This window comes from Protomyctophum bolini (assembly GCF_963924005.1).
Source record: "Protomyctophum bolini genome assembly, chromosome: 1".
In the NCBI taxonomy this organism is placed as follows: domain Eukaryota; kingdom Metazoa; phylum Chordata; class Actinopteri; order Myctophiformes; family Myctophidae; genus Protomyctophum; species Protomyctophum bolini.
Genome location: NC_137862.1, coordinates 11,022,512 through 11,040,726, shown reverse-complemented (window position 1 = coordinate 11,040,726; position 18,215 = coordinate 11,022,512). Strand labels below are relative to the sequence as shown.

The window sequence follows — 18,215 nt, the reverse complement described above, 5'->3', positions numbered from 1 at the left end:
AAATGGGCCACATGGGAATGGAAAGGACACTTGACCTGGTCCGAACCAGATTTTATTGGCCAAGGATGTCCGCCGACGTTTACACAAAGATCAAAACCTGTGAAAGGTGTGTGAAAAGGAAATCTTTGCCGGAAAAAGCAGCACCTCTTGTCAATATAAAAACAACCAGACCACTGGAACTCGTTTGCATGGACTTCTTATCACTGGAACCAGATGGAAGGATCAAGGACATTCTCGTAATAACAGACCATTTTACAAAATATGCCGTTGCAATTCCCACACCCAATCAAAAAGCCAAAACTGTTGCCAAATGCCTATGGGATAACTTCCTAATCCATTATGGGATCCCGGAAAAACTCCACAGCGATCAAGGACCAGACTTTGAATCCCGGACAATAAAGGAACTCTGCAAAGTGACTGGAATTCACAAAACACGGACAACACCATATCACCCCAGAGGAAACCCAGTGGAACGTTTCAATCGTACACTGTTGAACATGCTTGGAACTCTGACGGAACAGGACAAAGCCCACTGGAAAGATTTTGTCAAACCCTTGGTACATGCATACAACTGCACCAAGAATGATGTCACAGGATTCACACCATATGAACTAATGTTCGGACGCCAACCGAGACTTCCCATTGATTTAGCCTTTGGCTTACCTGTTGAGGACAACCAACAAATATCCCATTCTCAATATGTCAAAGATTTGAAATCTCACCTGGAGGAAAGCTATAAAATAGCAACTGGAAATGCTGACAAAATCATGCAAAGAAACAAAACCAGATTTGACAAACATGTCACCGCTTCTGAATTATCAGTTGGAGATCGCGTTTTGGTCAGGAATGTACGCTTGAGAGGAAAGCACAAATTGGCAGACAAATGGGAATCTGATGTGTACATTGTTGTTAAAAGAGCTGGTACTCTTCCTGTTTACACAGTCAGACCTGAGAACAAGGAGAAACCTTCTCGAACACTACACCGAGATCTACTTCTTTCTTGCGGTTACTTACCTGCACCTGAAAGATCTCACACGAAACAGCCAATCAGACCAAAACCATTCCCAACTGCAGACAATCATACTGATACTACAGACAATCTAACAGATGAGGATGAAATTATTCCATCTCACTGGTACAATGGATTTTCCGACTCTGAACTTCCTAAATTCACAACAACAATCAACATTCCACAACCTTCCCTCATGGATCCAACACCCACAGAGACCACACAGAGCCCATCCTCTGATGCTGACGGTTCATACTTACCTGATGCCATGGACGGCCTGGAACCCCACTTACCTGGAAATGATACCCCTGACAGCCTTGAACCCCAATTACCTGGAGATGATACCCCTGACAGCCCTGAACCCCACTTACCTGGAAATGATACCCCTGACAGCCCTGAACCCCACTTACCTGAAAACGCAGAGCAAAGTCCTGAACCTGTCGACGCAACCCATTCCCTCAATTTACCACCCTCGGAGTCCTCAGACTCAGAGAATAGTGACGACCTACCTGTAAGGCGTTCAACTAGAACCCGGAGACCGCCTGACAGATTTGGTTACCCTAAACCTGGGAAACCCATCTTAAAAGCAGTGCAATCATTGTTTCATGGTTTAACTACTGCCTTTTCGTATGCCTTGTCAGGTCCAGGTGTTCCTAATTGTACTGTTTCACAGTAACTTATTGATCCAAGCCGGTTGACACCAAGCCAATTACATGTCACGGGACGTACATGAGATTAGGGGGGGAAAGTGTAACCCAGCCAACATGGCAACCCACGAATGGCAACCCATGTCAACTGTCAATCAAGGCAGTATAAAAGTGACATCAGGTCCTACACTCCCCACTCCCACTTCCACCTATTCAAGATGGCCGAATTGTTTGGCAGCAGCATGGCAGATTCACTGTGACAATCCTGGAATACTCATCGGTCAGGTTTTTTGTTTCCTTAAAAGGAAAACCCCACTTGGATGGTTCCGGTACCTGGCTTCTGGTACGGAACCTGGCGAGCCTACCCGGACCTCGACGCCCCCCTCCCTCCACAAATGTGGTAAAACCAATTCTCCCCCCCTGGAGAAAGAGACTGAATTTCCCTTAGAACCTGGACAGTCATCACCACATTTAAAGGGCCCCCATTCTTTTTGGTTTATTGTTTTCTATAATGTTCAACGTTGTTTAAATTGTTTTTGGTAATAATAATAATATCTCAGTTACACCTTACCTCCAGTTTCTGCCTCCCTTATTTCCTTGGTTTTCATACACTCATTGAGCTCCTTTTTCCGAACCTGGTTTACTTTACACGCAGTCAATCTCTACCCATTGTGCCACTTGCTACAAATCACTTCTGGAAAACCTTTCATGTAACACATTATTGTCTGCTGTGTTGTTATTCGATGTGTACACTGTGTCATTTTTATAGTGGTATGATATCTAACACGCCAAATCATAGTTAATGTGTGCGCGTTTGTTAGGCTGCGCAACAGTGACACTTGGTTGTGAAAACCAACCAAAAGCTATTTTCGTGCTCGGACACACCCAGACACACAGCCAGCCAGCCAGACACACACATGTAGCCGTCTATAGGAGTGGTTGCACCACTCAAAAATGATAACATATTCATTGTTTAAGTGAAGGCCACATTATAACATACAGTACAATGTTTTCCACATTAGTTGAATTTCCAGCATTCAAAATCATCTGTTGCCCTGTCTTTAATGTTAGGGACAAGGTTGGAATTATGGTCTGCATGTCAATCCTAGCAAAGGAGTTGGAACGTTGGAAGTTAGGCCGATCCTAACTTCTGTTAGGATCGGCCTGACGGAATAGCTGCCCGAGGCATCTCAAGAAAAAAAGTGTAAACTGCAGCCATCTTGCTAATGAAATGGCAGCATACAGTACCACTTTTAACGCCTTGCTAGGTTTTCAAGAAAGAATCGTAAGGACCATTCATGTACCGTACTATAATGGGCCAAAATAACCTGTAACTGAAGCAACTTGTTACCAATTCTCTTTTCAGGGTAATAATTAAGGCTGATGAAAAGAGAACATCCTTGTGTGTTGAAATTGGAATGTAGAAAATGTGGATCTTTCTCAAACATACCGTTAATAGTGGTTCTCAACTCACATTAATGTTTTACTGACCATGGACTCACCAGCCAAGAGAATAACAATCACCCATTGATTTAAGTTGCTCTTCCTCCTGTAAGAATGTCTCACAAAAATTGGATCTTGTTTTATAATCCGTTATAAAACCTGTTTCACAGAGACTGCATGCACTGTGACTAAAGAAAGGCGGTTTAAAAAGACAGGCACAAGATGTCAATATCAGCGTACTAGTGGTCATTCATTATTAAACATGCCTGTTTTCTTTCCCTTTTACAAAACCCATAAAATACATCTTAAAGATAGTTTCATGTGATTAAAAAATAGGCAGAAGTGTTTATAAAAAAAAAGATTATACAAACATCATATACAATTTAAGCCTTCAAAAAAGAGAAACCGTTGATTCAGCTTTACCCAAATTAACACGTCGCTGACCTCCCATTTGCTCGTTTATAGTCAAGTATCAAGGCAGCAGCATCTCAAGAAACCAACTTGTTGCACGTTGCTTTGTGTCGATTTCCCCTATTTTATAGTGGTCTCCCTTCACGTGCAGTGAAAGCTTCAGTAAATAAATAAGCCCTGTCCATTTGGTCCAGAACCATGGATCCACAGCCCTGGGGGGGTGGTTCAGACCAGGTCGGGGGGCCCAAAAGTGTGTTGGTCTCGGCCGAGCGGGAACTGCTGGGTCCAGTCGATGATAGCCGGCTTGAACAGGCCACAGCAACGCAGCTGGAAGAAGGCGACCAGATTTCGAACTACACCCAAACTACACAGGAAGAAAAGGAGGGCATGATGGTTAAATATAATGAACCCATTTTGACCCGAGTCAAAAGTAGAAGACCCATTTGTCTTCTACATCCTGACCGTTTTCTGAAAAAGCTATGTTTCTGTCAGTCGTTCTTCGACTTTTCAAAAATAGCAGACCTACAAGCTCGTAGCGTGCCATTCGGTGGCGCTCTATGAGCTTGTAGATCTGCTATTTTTCAATAGCTAAAGCATAACATAATGCTAACACCAGAATGGGTTAAAGGCCCCAGTGGGGTTCAAGCCCAGTAACATATTGCTGTGAGAGAACAGCAGTCACAAATAACATGATATCTGAAATGTATTTATGAGGTATTTCTACTCCATTGAACAGGACATCTGGGAAGAATGAATGGAACCAGGGGCAGATTTTCTGTAGGCAAAGGCAGGCAGATGCCTTACTTTGCCTTTACGTTTCTGCCTCCCCTGCGACAATATAGGCGATATAATTTAAACTTATACCGCCTAGCCGCTACTCAAGGCCGACAGAGTGTATCAGACAGAAGAATACACATCTATTCTCTGTTTCCTGCGTCGCAGCGAGTCTTTTCACACTCTGGTGTCTGGTGTGAAATGCCTACATTGATTCTGCGACATACAGAAAGAAACGTGACAAGGATGCAGTTGTAAATTGTTTAGGTGCCATTTGTTTCGTTTGGCAAGACCATGGCAAACCATGCAAAACACACAAATTGTGACACTATCATGTGAACGTGGTGTGAAAGCAGAGTACAGAAAGGTGTCAGAGGAGAAATGAATTGCAAGCTTTCCATAGAAGGCAAACAGAACTTTAAAGCATTATTTCACCCTGTGAACCCTCAATGTGCTTGACAAAGAGAATGAAAAATATCTATGTTCTGTATATGTGAACAGATATAGAATAGGCTTGATGAAAATATGACACAGTTGTCGCAGATCTCAAATCATCGGGGTGTTTCTTTCAGACTGCAGACTAAAACTAAGACATGTGTGATCCGTTATAAACAATGGTTACTCACTTGTAGGGGTTTTGTCTCAGAGAGATGGGTTGTGGTTGTTTTCTCTGGTGGTGCATCAGGTTTATTCTCTCTGCGGTCGTAAGACCCAGGAAAGCAATCTGTTCAAAAAGAGAAACACACTTTACTGTTATTGCCATGACAGTGATGCGATGCACCACAGCGAAAACATCAAACCATGATTGACGTCCTCATCACAAGGGATCAGTTGTTTAGTTTCTCTCCATGTCCTTGCATTCATTTAGTGAGGTTCTGGTAGGGGTTTGGTGTGTGACGTCGCACCTATACACAGAAGAGGTGGCTCCTTACATTCTATAACACAGAGGGCCATGCTGGAATTGACTAATGGTGCGGACAACATCATCGAAAGGCCAAACCGCACCAATGCAACCAGTCGCAACTTCTTGCAACACAACTGTAGCCATGATCAGAAAATAATAATAATAATAATAACAACTTGTACACACACATACACACCTGGTAAAGCTGCATCAGCACGAATACGGAGGACCAGGCGGTGTGATAGAAGGCCAAGCAGAAGATGCTGAGCACCCAGGGAGAGCAGTTCACCACAGCTGATAAAACGCCCCATACCCCTTGCTCCTCATAATGCAGAGGGCAGTGTTTCCACCAGTCTGAAAGAACACCACAGCATTTTACACTGGAAACACTAGAATAATAATCCTTTACACATGGAAAAACTCATTTAATAATGTGATTTGTGGTTAATAACAAGTAAGTAAAAGTATCACAACTTACTGAGAGTAAATAAAGAGTGCATGAAAATAGCAAGATATAATGGACCAAATTGGAAAATGTACAGGTCTGCATTGAGGATATTGATTTTAGCTAACTCACACATGATACAGCCATAGAACATCCATGCTCCCATCATCATGAGGGACAACAGAAAAAGAACGAAGAAGTGATGATTCCTTGCACCTGACAGAAGATACAGGACAATTGGTTAGAGACAAGTGCTCCCTCGGACCCAGTATATATACTTCAGAGAGTCTACATGAGACTGCAATTGTTTGACCAGCGTAACACTTGTAGTGTTGTAGAGTTGTCTCCTGTTCAAGACGTGGCAAGAATGTATGGCACTATAATTGCGGAATCTGACATTGTCATGGTGACCATCGTCATTCGTGAAAGACAAAAATATTTTGATCCCGGCACAAAGCACACATTCAGGCCATCTCACCGATGCAGCCGTTGATCCATATGGAGTGATGGTCCTGTTTTGCCACACAGGTGTCACACGTGAAACAGTGACTGGTTCTCATGGGTTTCTTCAACTGTGACGGGACGACACAAAGACATTCTTGACAAAAGAACATATAGTGGATAAAAGTAGGAAAACATTATATAATTAAACAAAGGACAGTGGAAAGTTTCACGTTTCTAGTTTACTACTTTTCAACCAAAATAAAGATTCCATCTTTTTTTCTTTTCCTTTTTTTTGAGTGTCCGTAGCTCATGTCCTGTCCGAACCGAAAAAGGGTTAGGGAGAAGCCATAGGCTTGTCGGGCCCTACCCCTGGAGGGCCCTACCCCTGGAGGGCCCTACCCCTGGAGTCCATTTGTCCATAATTACACTTCCCTTGTGGAAAATATAAGTAAGGGGTGAATTTCAATTTATGTTGCCTTGGTGAATTTCTAAGGCACCTTTACGACCTATTCTTTCATGTTTTCATTTCATTTTTGTAAAATATGTCATGACAAGGACACGGTTTTCATGGGGTTTACCTACCTTTCATGACTGTTAACATATAACTCCTACTGTATAATTATTATTATATGCATTCTTGCACATACAGTAATTAAGAGTGAATGGTGTGTCACTTCTCACTGTGCCTTACCATGCAAGATGTGCAGAAGATCCTGGGGTCTAGACAACCAGCTTCAGCCAGCATCAACACATTCTGAGAGAAAAATCACAAGAATCCAATAATCAGTATTGCAAATAGACAGTATTGTACAACAGACCATTATTTAAAGGAACAGCAGGAGTTCAGCCAAAAGCACATCGACATTCAACCTTGTGATGAAGTAAGATACAGATTGGTTCTTCAACCAGTTCATGTTTTAGGTTGTTATTAGAGGAAGTAAAAGATGAGTGTTCATTTTTCATGTGCTGCTTGCTTTCATTTTAGGGATGTTAGCTGTTTTTCACAGGGGGACGGGGGCATTCGAGCATTGGGGCTAAATATGTATTTTTTCATAAAATGTTATAGCGATTTCATTTTTATTATTTACCAAAGTCCTACTAGACTGCAAGAAATTACATCTGGGCACAAAAGATCACGGGATCTACTGAATGTGACAAACTGACATATTGAGCCTATGACACACAGTATGGCATACCCCCAGTAGGCCTCCTTCACATTCAGTAGATCCTGTGATCTTTTGTAATTTCTTGGAGTCTAGTAGGACTATAGTAAATAATAATTAAAAAAAATCGCTATAAAATGTTGTTAAAAAAACAAACATATTTAGCCCCATGTTCGAATGCCCCCGCCCCCCGTGAAAAACATCTAAAACAAAAGAAAGCATCAAAAGAAAAAAATGTAACACTCATATTTTACTTTCTCTAATAACCTAAAACATGAACCTTGGTTGAAAAAAACTTAAGTCCTTTAAGAAAAGAGCAAAAACAGTGCAATATAAAAAGACAGCAACAGGCAATATAATAAACACATCAATAATCAATCAGACATTGCCCCAATGGGGGAAAAAGAAAAAGACAGGGGTTGGCACTAAAGAAAAAATAAGTTTCCACACAACAGTGGAAGTTTATATCCAGACTCTGTAAATGTCCAAGATATTCCAGTGGAATGCATATTGTAAATATTCAGAATTGTATTGTATCTGAGTCTTACCATTTTTTTCTCTTCTTCGGTTGCCTTGACAACTCCTGGGTCTGTCCCGCAGGCCCGGAGATAATAGTAGAGGAGCGCAGTGGAATTGAGCGTGAACAGGACCTGCACTGTTGCGCTCGGACCATGTGGATGAACGGTTAAGGAGTTTGGTAGCTTTTCCAATAAAGGCAAAGGTAAAAATGGAGTATCAAGGTTCGATATAACTTTGAGCTGACCGTCTAACCATCTAATCTTTTAAAGTGCAACTAAACCAAAGCAGGGTGTGCTGAAGGATATCAGGTAGGAACCAGAGGCACCAGGTGACCAGCATCCAGAAGACGGTGGCCATGAGAGTAGTAGCCGGAATAAGAGATCGGAAGGCTGGGCTCGGCAAATTCCTGTTCAAATGCACAAAAGGTTGACATTAATGAAAACTGTAATTTATACCGTTAGCACACCAGGCAGGAAGGAGGAAATAGTGGATTCTCAGATGTATGACAATCACAAGCAAAGCTAACGTGTCGTTCATCTGTGTTATGAATCACAAAATATAGTTTGGACCCTGTATAATATATTTATTTCTCCTGTATATTGAAGCAAATAAATTGTTTATTTAGCAGTTCCTCATCACTCAAGAAGAACACAAGCAGCAGTAATTACATCCTTACCTTGAAGCCAGATTGACCACTCCGCACACACAAGCTAGCAGGACCCCTTTAAGCAGCCAGGACTCTGAGCTCATGTCAACTATAGCACCCACAGTCCCTAACATAGCAACGCAGAACGAAAACTGCAAAAACACCTGCAGACAGACACATCATAAGATGATGTTAGATATGGGCATACCGTATGTCTTTGTTTTTTACACCACAATTACATTGATGTCTGCCCACGTCTGAGAGTGTCGTGTGGGTGTGCTTGTGCTTTCCACACCTTGTACTTGTTGACGATCCGCAGGCAGCGAGAGTTGGAGCGGATCCTCTCCTGCTTAATGTGGTTGAGCATGTGGACGAGTAGGGGGCTGTTTACCTGGTGGGCCAGGTCGATGGGAGTATGACCCTGTGGATAAGCCATACGGCCATCAAACACTACAGCATTCTATTTATCACATTAGCATTTTCTACACATCTACAAGTATTTTGTCACTGTCGGGTGGGAACCTTGGACTTACTGTATGTCCAACACTAATTACATAGTTCAAAAAAAGAACATGTGTTCCAATGTATCCACTGTAGTTATTATTTAGTCACATCTACTACACTTTACTTAGTGGTTTGGTTAAATATTTAACTCGCATACAGACATAACCACTTTCTAGTTTTTTACCTGGCATCCCTATTTTCTTTAGGCCTTTTCATTTCTAAAATAGTGACAATAGCCAATCTAAATGCTTGAAATGCTTTGTGAGCTTGTAGATGGGCTTATTTTTTAACACTTTCAGCGCCTCCTGCTGGCCATTTGAAATGACCACAGGGAGCCAGCATTAAGTACAAAATAGGGCATTCATTTAAATTTTAAAACATAAGAGGTTTCTGAGAGACGGTGACGATTTCCAAGGAGCAGTTGAGACGAATAAGAGTCTTAAGTCCATAATAATTATCCATAATGTATAAATTATGGATAAGGGGTCAGGACAGATAGGCCTTTTCGGTGAGGGGTCAGAATAAATTAAAAACGGAGAAGGCTCACGTTGATGTTTTCTGCGTCCATGCTGGCTCCTGCCTCCAGCAACAGGTGAACTGCGTCTACGTTTCCTGCCAGCACGCCGCAGTGCATCGGAGTGTTTCTGTTCACCTTGTCCACAGCGTTCACTGAAGCATTGTTCTTAATCAGGAAGTTCGTGGGCTCTGGCCTGTGGCACACAGTGTACAGTAACATCAGTTCTATTTCTGTAATTGTCTGAATGGAAGAAATACACTTTAAAACGAGACAGACTAGAGACACAAGAGGGGAGAATAGTAGAATGACTTCACCGTTGTGGTGGTTATATGGTTAGTTCACACCAGGCAATTCTTTCACTAGGCAATTATTTGGCCGCCAGCCCAACACTGTGTGTGTGTGTGTGTGTGTGTGTGTGTGTTAGGCTGTGCAACAGTGACACAAAGGTACTTCCGTGCTTAGACATACATACACACACGGACATACGGACACACACTGCTGCATGTAGGAGTGGTTTACACCACTCAAAAAGAGTTCCAATATTGAGGTTTATTATACACCAGTATACCAGAGCATAAGCTCAAGAGTCTGGCATAGGCTCAAATATTTGTGAATTTATGTCTGCTGATTCAAGCTAAATAATAAATATCCATGTAAATGTATTGCTTAAGTATTGCTCAAATGTGGAAACTTAAAAGTAAACTAGAATTCAATGTTGCATAGCTGGCATTAATGTTAAAATGCATTCAAGCTGTATGTTTCAGGTTTGCATGACTCAAGTTAATCTCATTAACTGTCTTGATATGCGCCTGTTATTGTATACCCATGGGGGGTTTTGCTTAACGTTCCCGGTTTTTGCTTATCATGCTGCTTAGACAAAATTCTGAGAACATCTCCCATAAGCGGAGCCTTTAATGCCAAATCTAACTGTATTCCATTTGTTGCAATAAATGGTTAATCTATTCTGTCGTGTTTCCTGTCTGAAGTTAAAAAAAACCTGCAGATCTGGATTTAATGTAAAGAGAAAACAACATTGATGTGACCACTGCTCCAGGCTAAACGTAGCATTTTCCAAATATACTTTTTCCTTTCTCTTTAAAAAGAACAGAGCTTTACCCTATAATCTTCTGAGCTGCCAACATTAACGGCGTCTGTCCATTATAATCAGGGGCATCAACTTCCTGGAAACAGAAAAACAAGAGAGAGAAATCAGCAAATAACGACAAAATAAATAAATAAAAAGTGTGTATAAGTGTGACTTACAAATGCAATAATGAATGTGTGTTACAGTAAGCATCATATAGGGCAAGTGATTTCTTATTGTATCACATATGCGTTGTATTTTTATGTATCATATTATGATACGCATGCAAATACAACATGGCGACGAGCACATACAAACATTTGCATACTAGGATTCAAATTTAAATGCAATGTTCATTCACGAAAGTGCAATAACGATCACTGTAAAAGCACAGTAAGGAGAGGACCAACCTGGCCTTTTGCCATGAGATACGCTGCTATGGCCATGTGCTGGAACAAGATGGCCAGGTGGAGACCTCTGTAGCCTTCTCCATCTGCTATGCAAGGGTCTGCTCCGTACCGCAACAGCTGGATGACAATGGACAGATGACCTTGCCTGCACAGACAGACAACATACTGTAAGTCAACATCAACATCTCCTCTTCAATTGCCGACATTACCGAGGGAGTGGGGGGTATACACATCAACCACCCAAAGGGTTGTTTATCCAGGGGTTCTCAACCTGGGGGCCGCGACCCCTCAGGGGGTCGACAAATTATTTTGGGGGTCCCCATATAAAAACTAAAACATATATAGTACACATAGACATAGTACATGCATATACTTTCCTTGATGATTATATCTGGTTTCAGTATTTATTTATGATGTATTTTCTCTATTATTAAGGTTATTGTAGCAGTCAATTTGTATTGGGGTGGGGAGGGGGGCGGGGCAGGGGTCAACATGGCCAAAGCATTTCCGGGGGGTCCCCAGCCAAAAACGTTGAGAACCCCCTGTGGATCATAGCTAGTGGTATAAACACTAACATAAAAATGTTATAGCACATATACAATTTCAAATGCTACAAACAAAAGACCTGTTATCAAATTATTAATAGTTATTCTTCTGTATGTCCTAAATGAGTCATAGTTATCCGCACTTGGCTTACCGATAAACTGTCATTACACCTTGGTAAACGGAAACTATTCTTTGTTTGGGTCCAAATTGTTTTTAAGCCAATCCTGAATCGGTGATCAGTGTTGTGATCACAGTATCCAAAAAACTGCATGAACCAAAAAAGTCCACGTACTTCTATTCATTATTTCATAGTCACCGTATAGCCCAATGAAGAGGAGTAGATTTCAAGTCTCCACCCAGCTGGTCAATGACTGCTCCCATAGACATGTAATACCTGGAAGAGGAATGTCAGGGCAGGTTACAGTCAAAATAATGCTAGCATCAGCATCACTGTTAAAATAATAATAATCTACTATGCTTCCTATTGGGGTGCATACTTAGTTTAGACTAGTCATTGGTTAAGGTTAGGTTTAGGTGTGCTGCCTCGTGGGAGGTTAGGGTGAGGGTTTGAGATGTAGTTGTAGGACTAATGACTGGTCTAACCAAATGACTAGTCTAAAACAAGTACTGTCTAAACTAAGTACTGCACCCCTTGCTATCCAATAGCATCTAGGCCATTTGGTTGCAAATATCAAACCATATTTCATATTTGATGCTAAAAGGCTGCATTTTCTCCTTTCAATTTAGATTTCAATTCTCTTTGCATTTAAATTTCCAAATTGAATGGTCTTTGCAATGCATGCATTTCATGGAACCAAATGTGCATGACGGAGGGTTGCTTCATCTGAAGGATTCAGTATCTCTGTGTCCAACATCTAAAACTGTTTTCCTGCTTTACATAAGGAACAAGGTAATATTTCTACGGAATGGCTCCTAGTCCTAGGGAATGAGCTGTCTAGGAAAGCGTTTGCGTGTGTATTGGTCAATAACATGCAGCCATAGTTCCAATACTTACTTGACAAGCTCAGAACGGTTGTTGATGGCTGCCCAGTGCAGAAGTGATACATTCTCTTTGTCAGGCTGTCTTACATCATATCCAGCGTCCACCAACTCTTTACACCGGTCCAGGATGCCAAACCTACAAAGAATAAAAGGTATAAGATGTGAGCTAAAGATTTTGCCTGTTTATTCCCTAGGGGAAAATGTCATTCAGCAGCCAGGACTAATAGGACATAGCTACAATAGAGGTAGCCTGGCCCAGCCAGCGTGCTTTCCGGTATAGAGGGGCGGGTGCCACATGGATCACTGCGTTCAATAATATTGGTTCACCGATCTGAGCGCCCGCCCTCCATGGTAGAAAACAACAGAGAAAACTGATGTCACGAAATTTGGAGGGACATAAGGCACTGGGAGGTCTCTAGGACTATGGTTTGCCTCCTGCCTAGTGTCCTCCTACGTCTCACCAGACTGTTCGTCTGTGCGGTGTGCATGTGTCCGTCCTTGTCCACACTTGAAGGCCTTACTCTGGTGTATTTGAGTCAAGGGAGCCTTCTCTGTGTCTGTGTCACTGTCATAGTTGTCGTCGTTGAATCTGTCCTATCGAGTCTCTCTTCCTCCCCTCCTCTCGGGAGACTCTGGGGTATTGCTCATTTGTACTACTCAAGTCCACTGATAAGCATTGTTGTTCAAGTCTTAGTAATACAATATATATCATGGTTTTTACAGGCAAGTTGATGGATGGAAATAGATTTAATGCATGCTGATGCTACATTGACAAGGTGCACAATGATTCAAGCTCGAGGACTCTCATGATAGAAGAGAAAACATAAAATAACCTGAGCTCTCAAAATCCAGTTAAATTCTCAAAAAACCCAACCTAAAATCTATTTGACTACGGACACCGAAACCATCACCCATGACAAAAAAAAGAAACATATTGCAAATGAAAAGTTTTCAAGTAGAATTTCAGGTGGTTAAAAATTCCAGGAATGTAAAATACACTGTGTGCACCCACATGCTTAGCTATCCTGACAAAAGACATGATTAACTGCAGAGATAAGAAGTCAGATTCAGATCTAACAGTGACCTTTGCTCTACTCCAGGAGTCCGTAACCTTTTTCACATGAAGTGTGTCGTGCCATATATAATAATAACGCCACAAGACCACATCAAAATTAAATATTCCCAACTGATTTTGGTTGTCCATAGGACACACAAATATTTTCTTTCGTTTCAGGATGTAACTAGAAAAAGTGCCCCTTGGGGCACAGGTCTCCACCAGGATAATAGCGTTTGTGATGTTTGGACAACATGTTTAGAAGTAATATACGAAAAATCAAACAGATCTGTGTTGAACACATGACTATAGGTATAGAGGTAGTGTATACCGAATTGTGTGGTGTATGGATAAAATCTTTAAGGTCGATTCTCGCCCTCTGGGCGTCTCACTGGTAGGTAAGAACATGAATTGGCCCGTTATAGCGCCAACCATGAGGCTGATTTGAATTATTTAAAGTAGCAATTCTTTCTCAGCCTAGTGGGGAAAAAAAGGAAAAAAAAAGGTCCCCCCCAAACGATTAATTGATTAATATTTAATTATACAAATCGATTTTCATTTTGGGCACATTTACACATCCCTACAAAACACACTGGATAGACATCCCCAGATAGACACCCTTAGATCTCCATATATGGAGCGATCTGCACCCCCCCCCCCCCCCAGCCCCCACACACACACACGGCCCCCATGCCAAAGCGCCAGCGCTTGCCCAGCAGTCTGCGGTCACCCAGGCGGATGCGTGCACACAACCTCGCCGCAAACTACACAGGTTCGTCCAGATGTTCTGGGCATCTTTGTAAAGTTGGTGTTAGTAAAAAGCAGGTAAAAGAGTAACGTGAGCTGACGAACATCAGTCACTCTACCATTCACTGTAGTAGAAGAGATGACTGTTTCACACCGTAGCCATGTTGGCTCCGCCTACAGGAAATCCCTGGGCTGCGACCAGGGCACCCGTCTGTGGTTTTGTGTATACTTGAGGTAGGCTACACAACTCACTCTGGGTTCCTCTTTCATGGTAAATGGTCTCCATTTTTATGCACTTTCAAAAGTCCTTTACAATGATATGATAAAAAAATATAAAACTCAATAATTGTATTTCAGGGAATTCAGTCAATCTTCGCCAGTCGTCAGTATCCTCCGTCATACATTGGAATCAATTTGATTTGCCAGGTTGCATATCTGGTCTAATCTGCGGATATGGAAACTGTCTGTCTCTGTGTGTGTGTGTGTGTGTGTGTGTGTGTGTGTGTGTGTGTGTGTGTGTGTGTGTGTGCGCAAATTACCGGATACAAATTTGTAGTAGGCAAGCTCTAGGCTACCTGGCACTGAACAGAAACAGAAACCATGCTTTCGATGATGCAACATTACCATGTGGCTGAAGGTTCAGCTTACCCCATATATCAAAACACAACACAAGTTAAATCAGATGTGTGGAAAATGGAAATACAATGAATTCAATACTATGGTACAACACTGTGTCTGTCCTGTACCAACATCATCATTATCATTTTTCGACCGCGGTCGAGATCATGGATTTCACAACACCACGCCAGACTTCCCGGTCCTTCATTGCCATCCCCAGTTCCTTCTTACTGATGCATGTGTCCCTAGCGATGACATCAGGGAACGAAAGTTTTCTACCTCTGGTCTGCTTTGAGGTAGGATTCCAGAGAAGAAAAGAAGATATAACTTCATGTTCTTTGATTTTGAACTAGTGAAGAAACACGGGGAAGGTTGCCGTATATATTATTATAGAAGTCGATGGGTGGCTCTTCCAAGAGAGATTTTGCGCTCTCATTAGAAGGTGGGTGTAAGTGCCATCCAGACATTTCTCAAATTTCTTTGAAAGTGTCCATGTCTCGGTCGGAGCCATAGAGTAGAATCGGCTTGATGGTTGTCCTAAATATTATTTACTTTGAACCTCTTACTAAGCTGGGTTGACCAGATCGTATGCATGTCATTGCAGGCTGACCAGGCCATACCCTTCCTAGTTTGAATGGCCTTTTGGGACATATTATATCAACATTACATTACATATTACTGTACGGTAAGTTAGGTCTAATTAACGTTAATGTAGCAGTGACTGATGTTGATGACTTTTATCTAAATATTTGTTATGTTATTGATATGTTATTGATACTGTGTGTTAAATGTAGATGTGATTAAGCAAATCAGATATTCAGCTTCATAGATGCACGTAGGCTAGCAGTAGGCAGTCAACAATAAACTGCCTTTTTAAATATACAGTATCTGGCTCTGCTCCTTCCTGCTACGGTTTGCCTGGGGCCCACATTCTCATTTGCACAACCAATGCAAGCTTGACCATTCAATAGGCGGTATTTATCAGTCATAATTCTACAGCATTTCCATTAATGCAAGGCAAGTTCGTCACGCTATGTTGTAACAAACATTGTCATGGCAAATATTCAAATAGGACTGTAATGCAAATGTTGTCCAATTCTGTCAGTCAACATAACCATTTTCATTGTCTTGCTACACTAATGGAAAGGGGGCCTGACGGTTTATACATTCGCCTTCTCCTACCAAACCACACTGTTTGCACAAATCTCTCCATGTACCACACACACACACACACACACACACACACACACACACAAAGTTGTTTCCATTACATTTTGTAACATAAAAAATGACCCACAATGACTAAATTGACTTACTGCGTTGCCTTGATGATGTCCCAGCTGCTGCTGTCATCCATGTGTGACCGTTTCTTCGATGGCTGACTGTCCATTGCCTGATCTGTGTTTCTGCCAAACTGTCCAGGGCCAGGCATGAACCCATGCACCATTCCACCATATCCTGGCACTCTGGGTCCATGAGTGTGTGAATTACCCACACCGTGTCCGTGTTGGCAATCATCATTGTGGCTGTGACTCTGGGACACAAACAAACAGAAAACGGGCTAGAATACTCCATTTGGAAAGATGAACAAGGAAATCTGGATAACCATGAAAGACTAAGCAGTAAGCACCAATACATACTTTCAAATTATGGGGGACTTGCTGTCCTTTATATCAGGGGACAGCCTCAGGGTACACTACACATACAGAGTTGGCTTTTACAATTAGCATGAAGTATCTGAATATATCGTATAATATTGTGCTCATGACATGTCACCTACATTCGCATGTACTATGAAAAATATGCATTTCCGTGTGTCAAGTCACACCTCCATAAATGGTCATGCCTCGTGCTATCATGCCTCCATATATGGTCACACCTCATGACATCACGCTTCCAATATGGAGCTGACCTGTTCTGACATTCCATATGTTGATCCTTCCTTCCCCACCCTGTACACTCGAGACACACTCCATATATGGAGAACAGAATTCATTCCCATGTTGATCTGACCCCCCATGGGCTCGCCCAGCAGTCTGCCGTCACCCAGGCAGGTGGATGAAAGCACATGGGCGAGGTCGCTTCTCGCCCTCAGGGCGTCTTACTGGTACCGACAATAACGTGCGTCAGTATGACTCATGAGCGTCATTTGTCACATACTATGACAATAACGCTCTGAAGGAGCTTAAAGCTTAAGCTGGCTCTGCTGAGAGTCACCATCCAATGTCTACAGCCTGGCCTGGTACACAGATTGAGTGACATATTCCATCTCCCAAGTTATTTGGCCACTCTCACTGAATCACAACACCGAATGTGTTCAAAAGATAATTTAATGTATGCTATTTGAGAACGCACACGAAGGCAGAATGCACATGGGCTGTTTATAATCTAATGAATGATGAATCCACCCTTGGTAAACACATGCATGCACGTCAGATCAGCCCCCCGTTTCCGCATGCTGTACAGCCAACTGAACTAAACCGTCGATAATAGCACTGCCACTGACTGAATAGTAGCAACACTGCAACAGTCAGAGATGGAATAACGAAAGCGAAACGGATGAATTCGAACGAGCATCATCTTAGCTAGTATAGTAGAGGAGATAGATGGAGTTTCCGCTACGCGCCATGCATGCTTGCACCTGACCTGGCACAACCTTATCACCACAGATGCTAGCCCTACAAGTCAGAACCCAATGATACTGAAGTTGCATGATGATAAATTAAAGATTTGGACTCTCGCGTAGACGTATTCATCGATTCTGACATTTTTAATCTACAATCTCGTAGTCAGAATCGATGAATACGTCTACGAGAGCTAATGCTGCCTGCACTGCACATCCTCGATCAGCCATCTAGCTAACATGACTGCTAACAACCTGTCAGCAAGTGTCAACACACGATAGCATTCCGAAAAGAAGACTATACTTGACAGCGGGGGCTTAAACGCTCACAGTAAGCTTACAATGAGATCAAACGGGGAATAATACGGTCAGCCGACGGTCGATCAACATAAAGCAACTTACATCACTGCCTTGATTCCAATCCATTTTTGTTGTGAAGGGAGGAGAGGAAAAGTTCCTTCCTCTTCACTTTTTACTTCCTGGATATTTGACGCGCGACTTGATTGGTTGGTTAGGGGCATCGTCAGTCCCGCCCACAAGCCAAAGCCCATACTAGTGCTGAGATACTGTAAGTAAGCCTGGGAGGCTGGGACCGAGGTTAAATACTGTAAAGGAGTTAGCCTGGCGCCAGACTCATAGCGAGGATGATATCTTCGCTATGAGTCTGGCCGCGCCAGGCTATAAAGGAGTGCAGGCCTGGAGGGG

At 42.3% G+C, this 18,215-nt stretch overlaps 1 protein-coding gene across 1 annotated transcript; it reads right to left on the bottom strand.

Annotated features, from left to right (window-relative positions):
• Positions 1-3,234: 3,234 nt before the first annotated feature.
• zdhhc13 (zDHHC palmitoyltransferase 13) lies at positions 3,235-17,986 on the bottom strand. The gene is made up of 17 exons (XM_080761162.1): positions 17,913-17,986; positions 16,204-16,421; positions 12,482-12,604; positions 11,783-11,860; positions 10,921-11,065; positions 10,543-10,607; positions 9,457-9,619; positions 8,701-8,826; positions 8,436-8,569; positions 8,065-8,165; positions 7,789-7,913; positions 6,769-6,831; positions 6,112-6,205; positions 5,766-5,849; positions 5,385-5,542; positions 4,911-5,008; positions 3,235-3,874 (listed from the first exon to the last, which is right to left on the bottom strand). Exons 1-17 carry the CDS (start codon positions 17,934-17,936, stop codon positions 3,736-3,738), a joined length of 1,938 nt encoding a protein of 645 aa, XP_080617288.1. The 5' UTR covers positions 17,937-17,986; the 3' UTR covers positions 3,235-3,735.
• Positions 17,987-18,215: the final 229 nt, after the last annotated feature.

Bases quoted from the DNA above. Each gene is read 5' to 3' on its own strand.
- zdhhc13 (XM_080761162.1), bottom strand. From the start codon at position 17,936: ATGGATTGGAATCAAGGCAGTGAT. The intron at 12,605-16,203 runs GTAAGTCAATTT...TATTCTTTGTAG, and splicing joins GACATCATCAAGGCAACGCA to GTTTGGCATCCTGGACCGGT. The intron at 5,850-6,111 runs GTGAGATGGCCT...ATCTTCTGTCAG, and splicing joins ATGGATCAACGGCTGCATCG to GTGCAAGGAATCATCACTTC.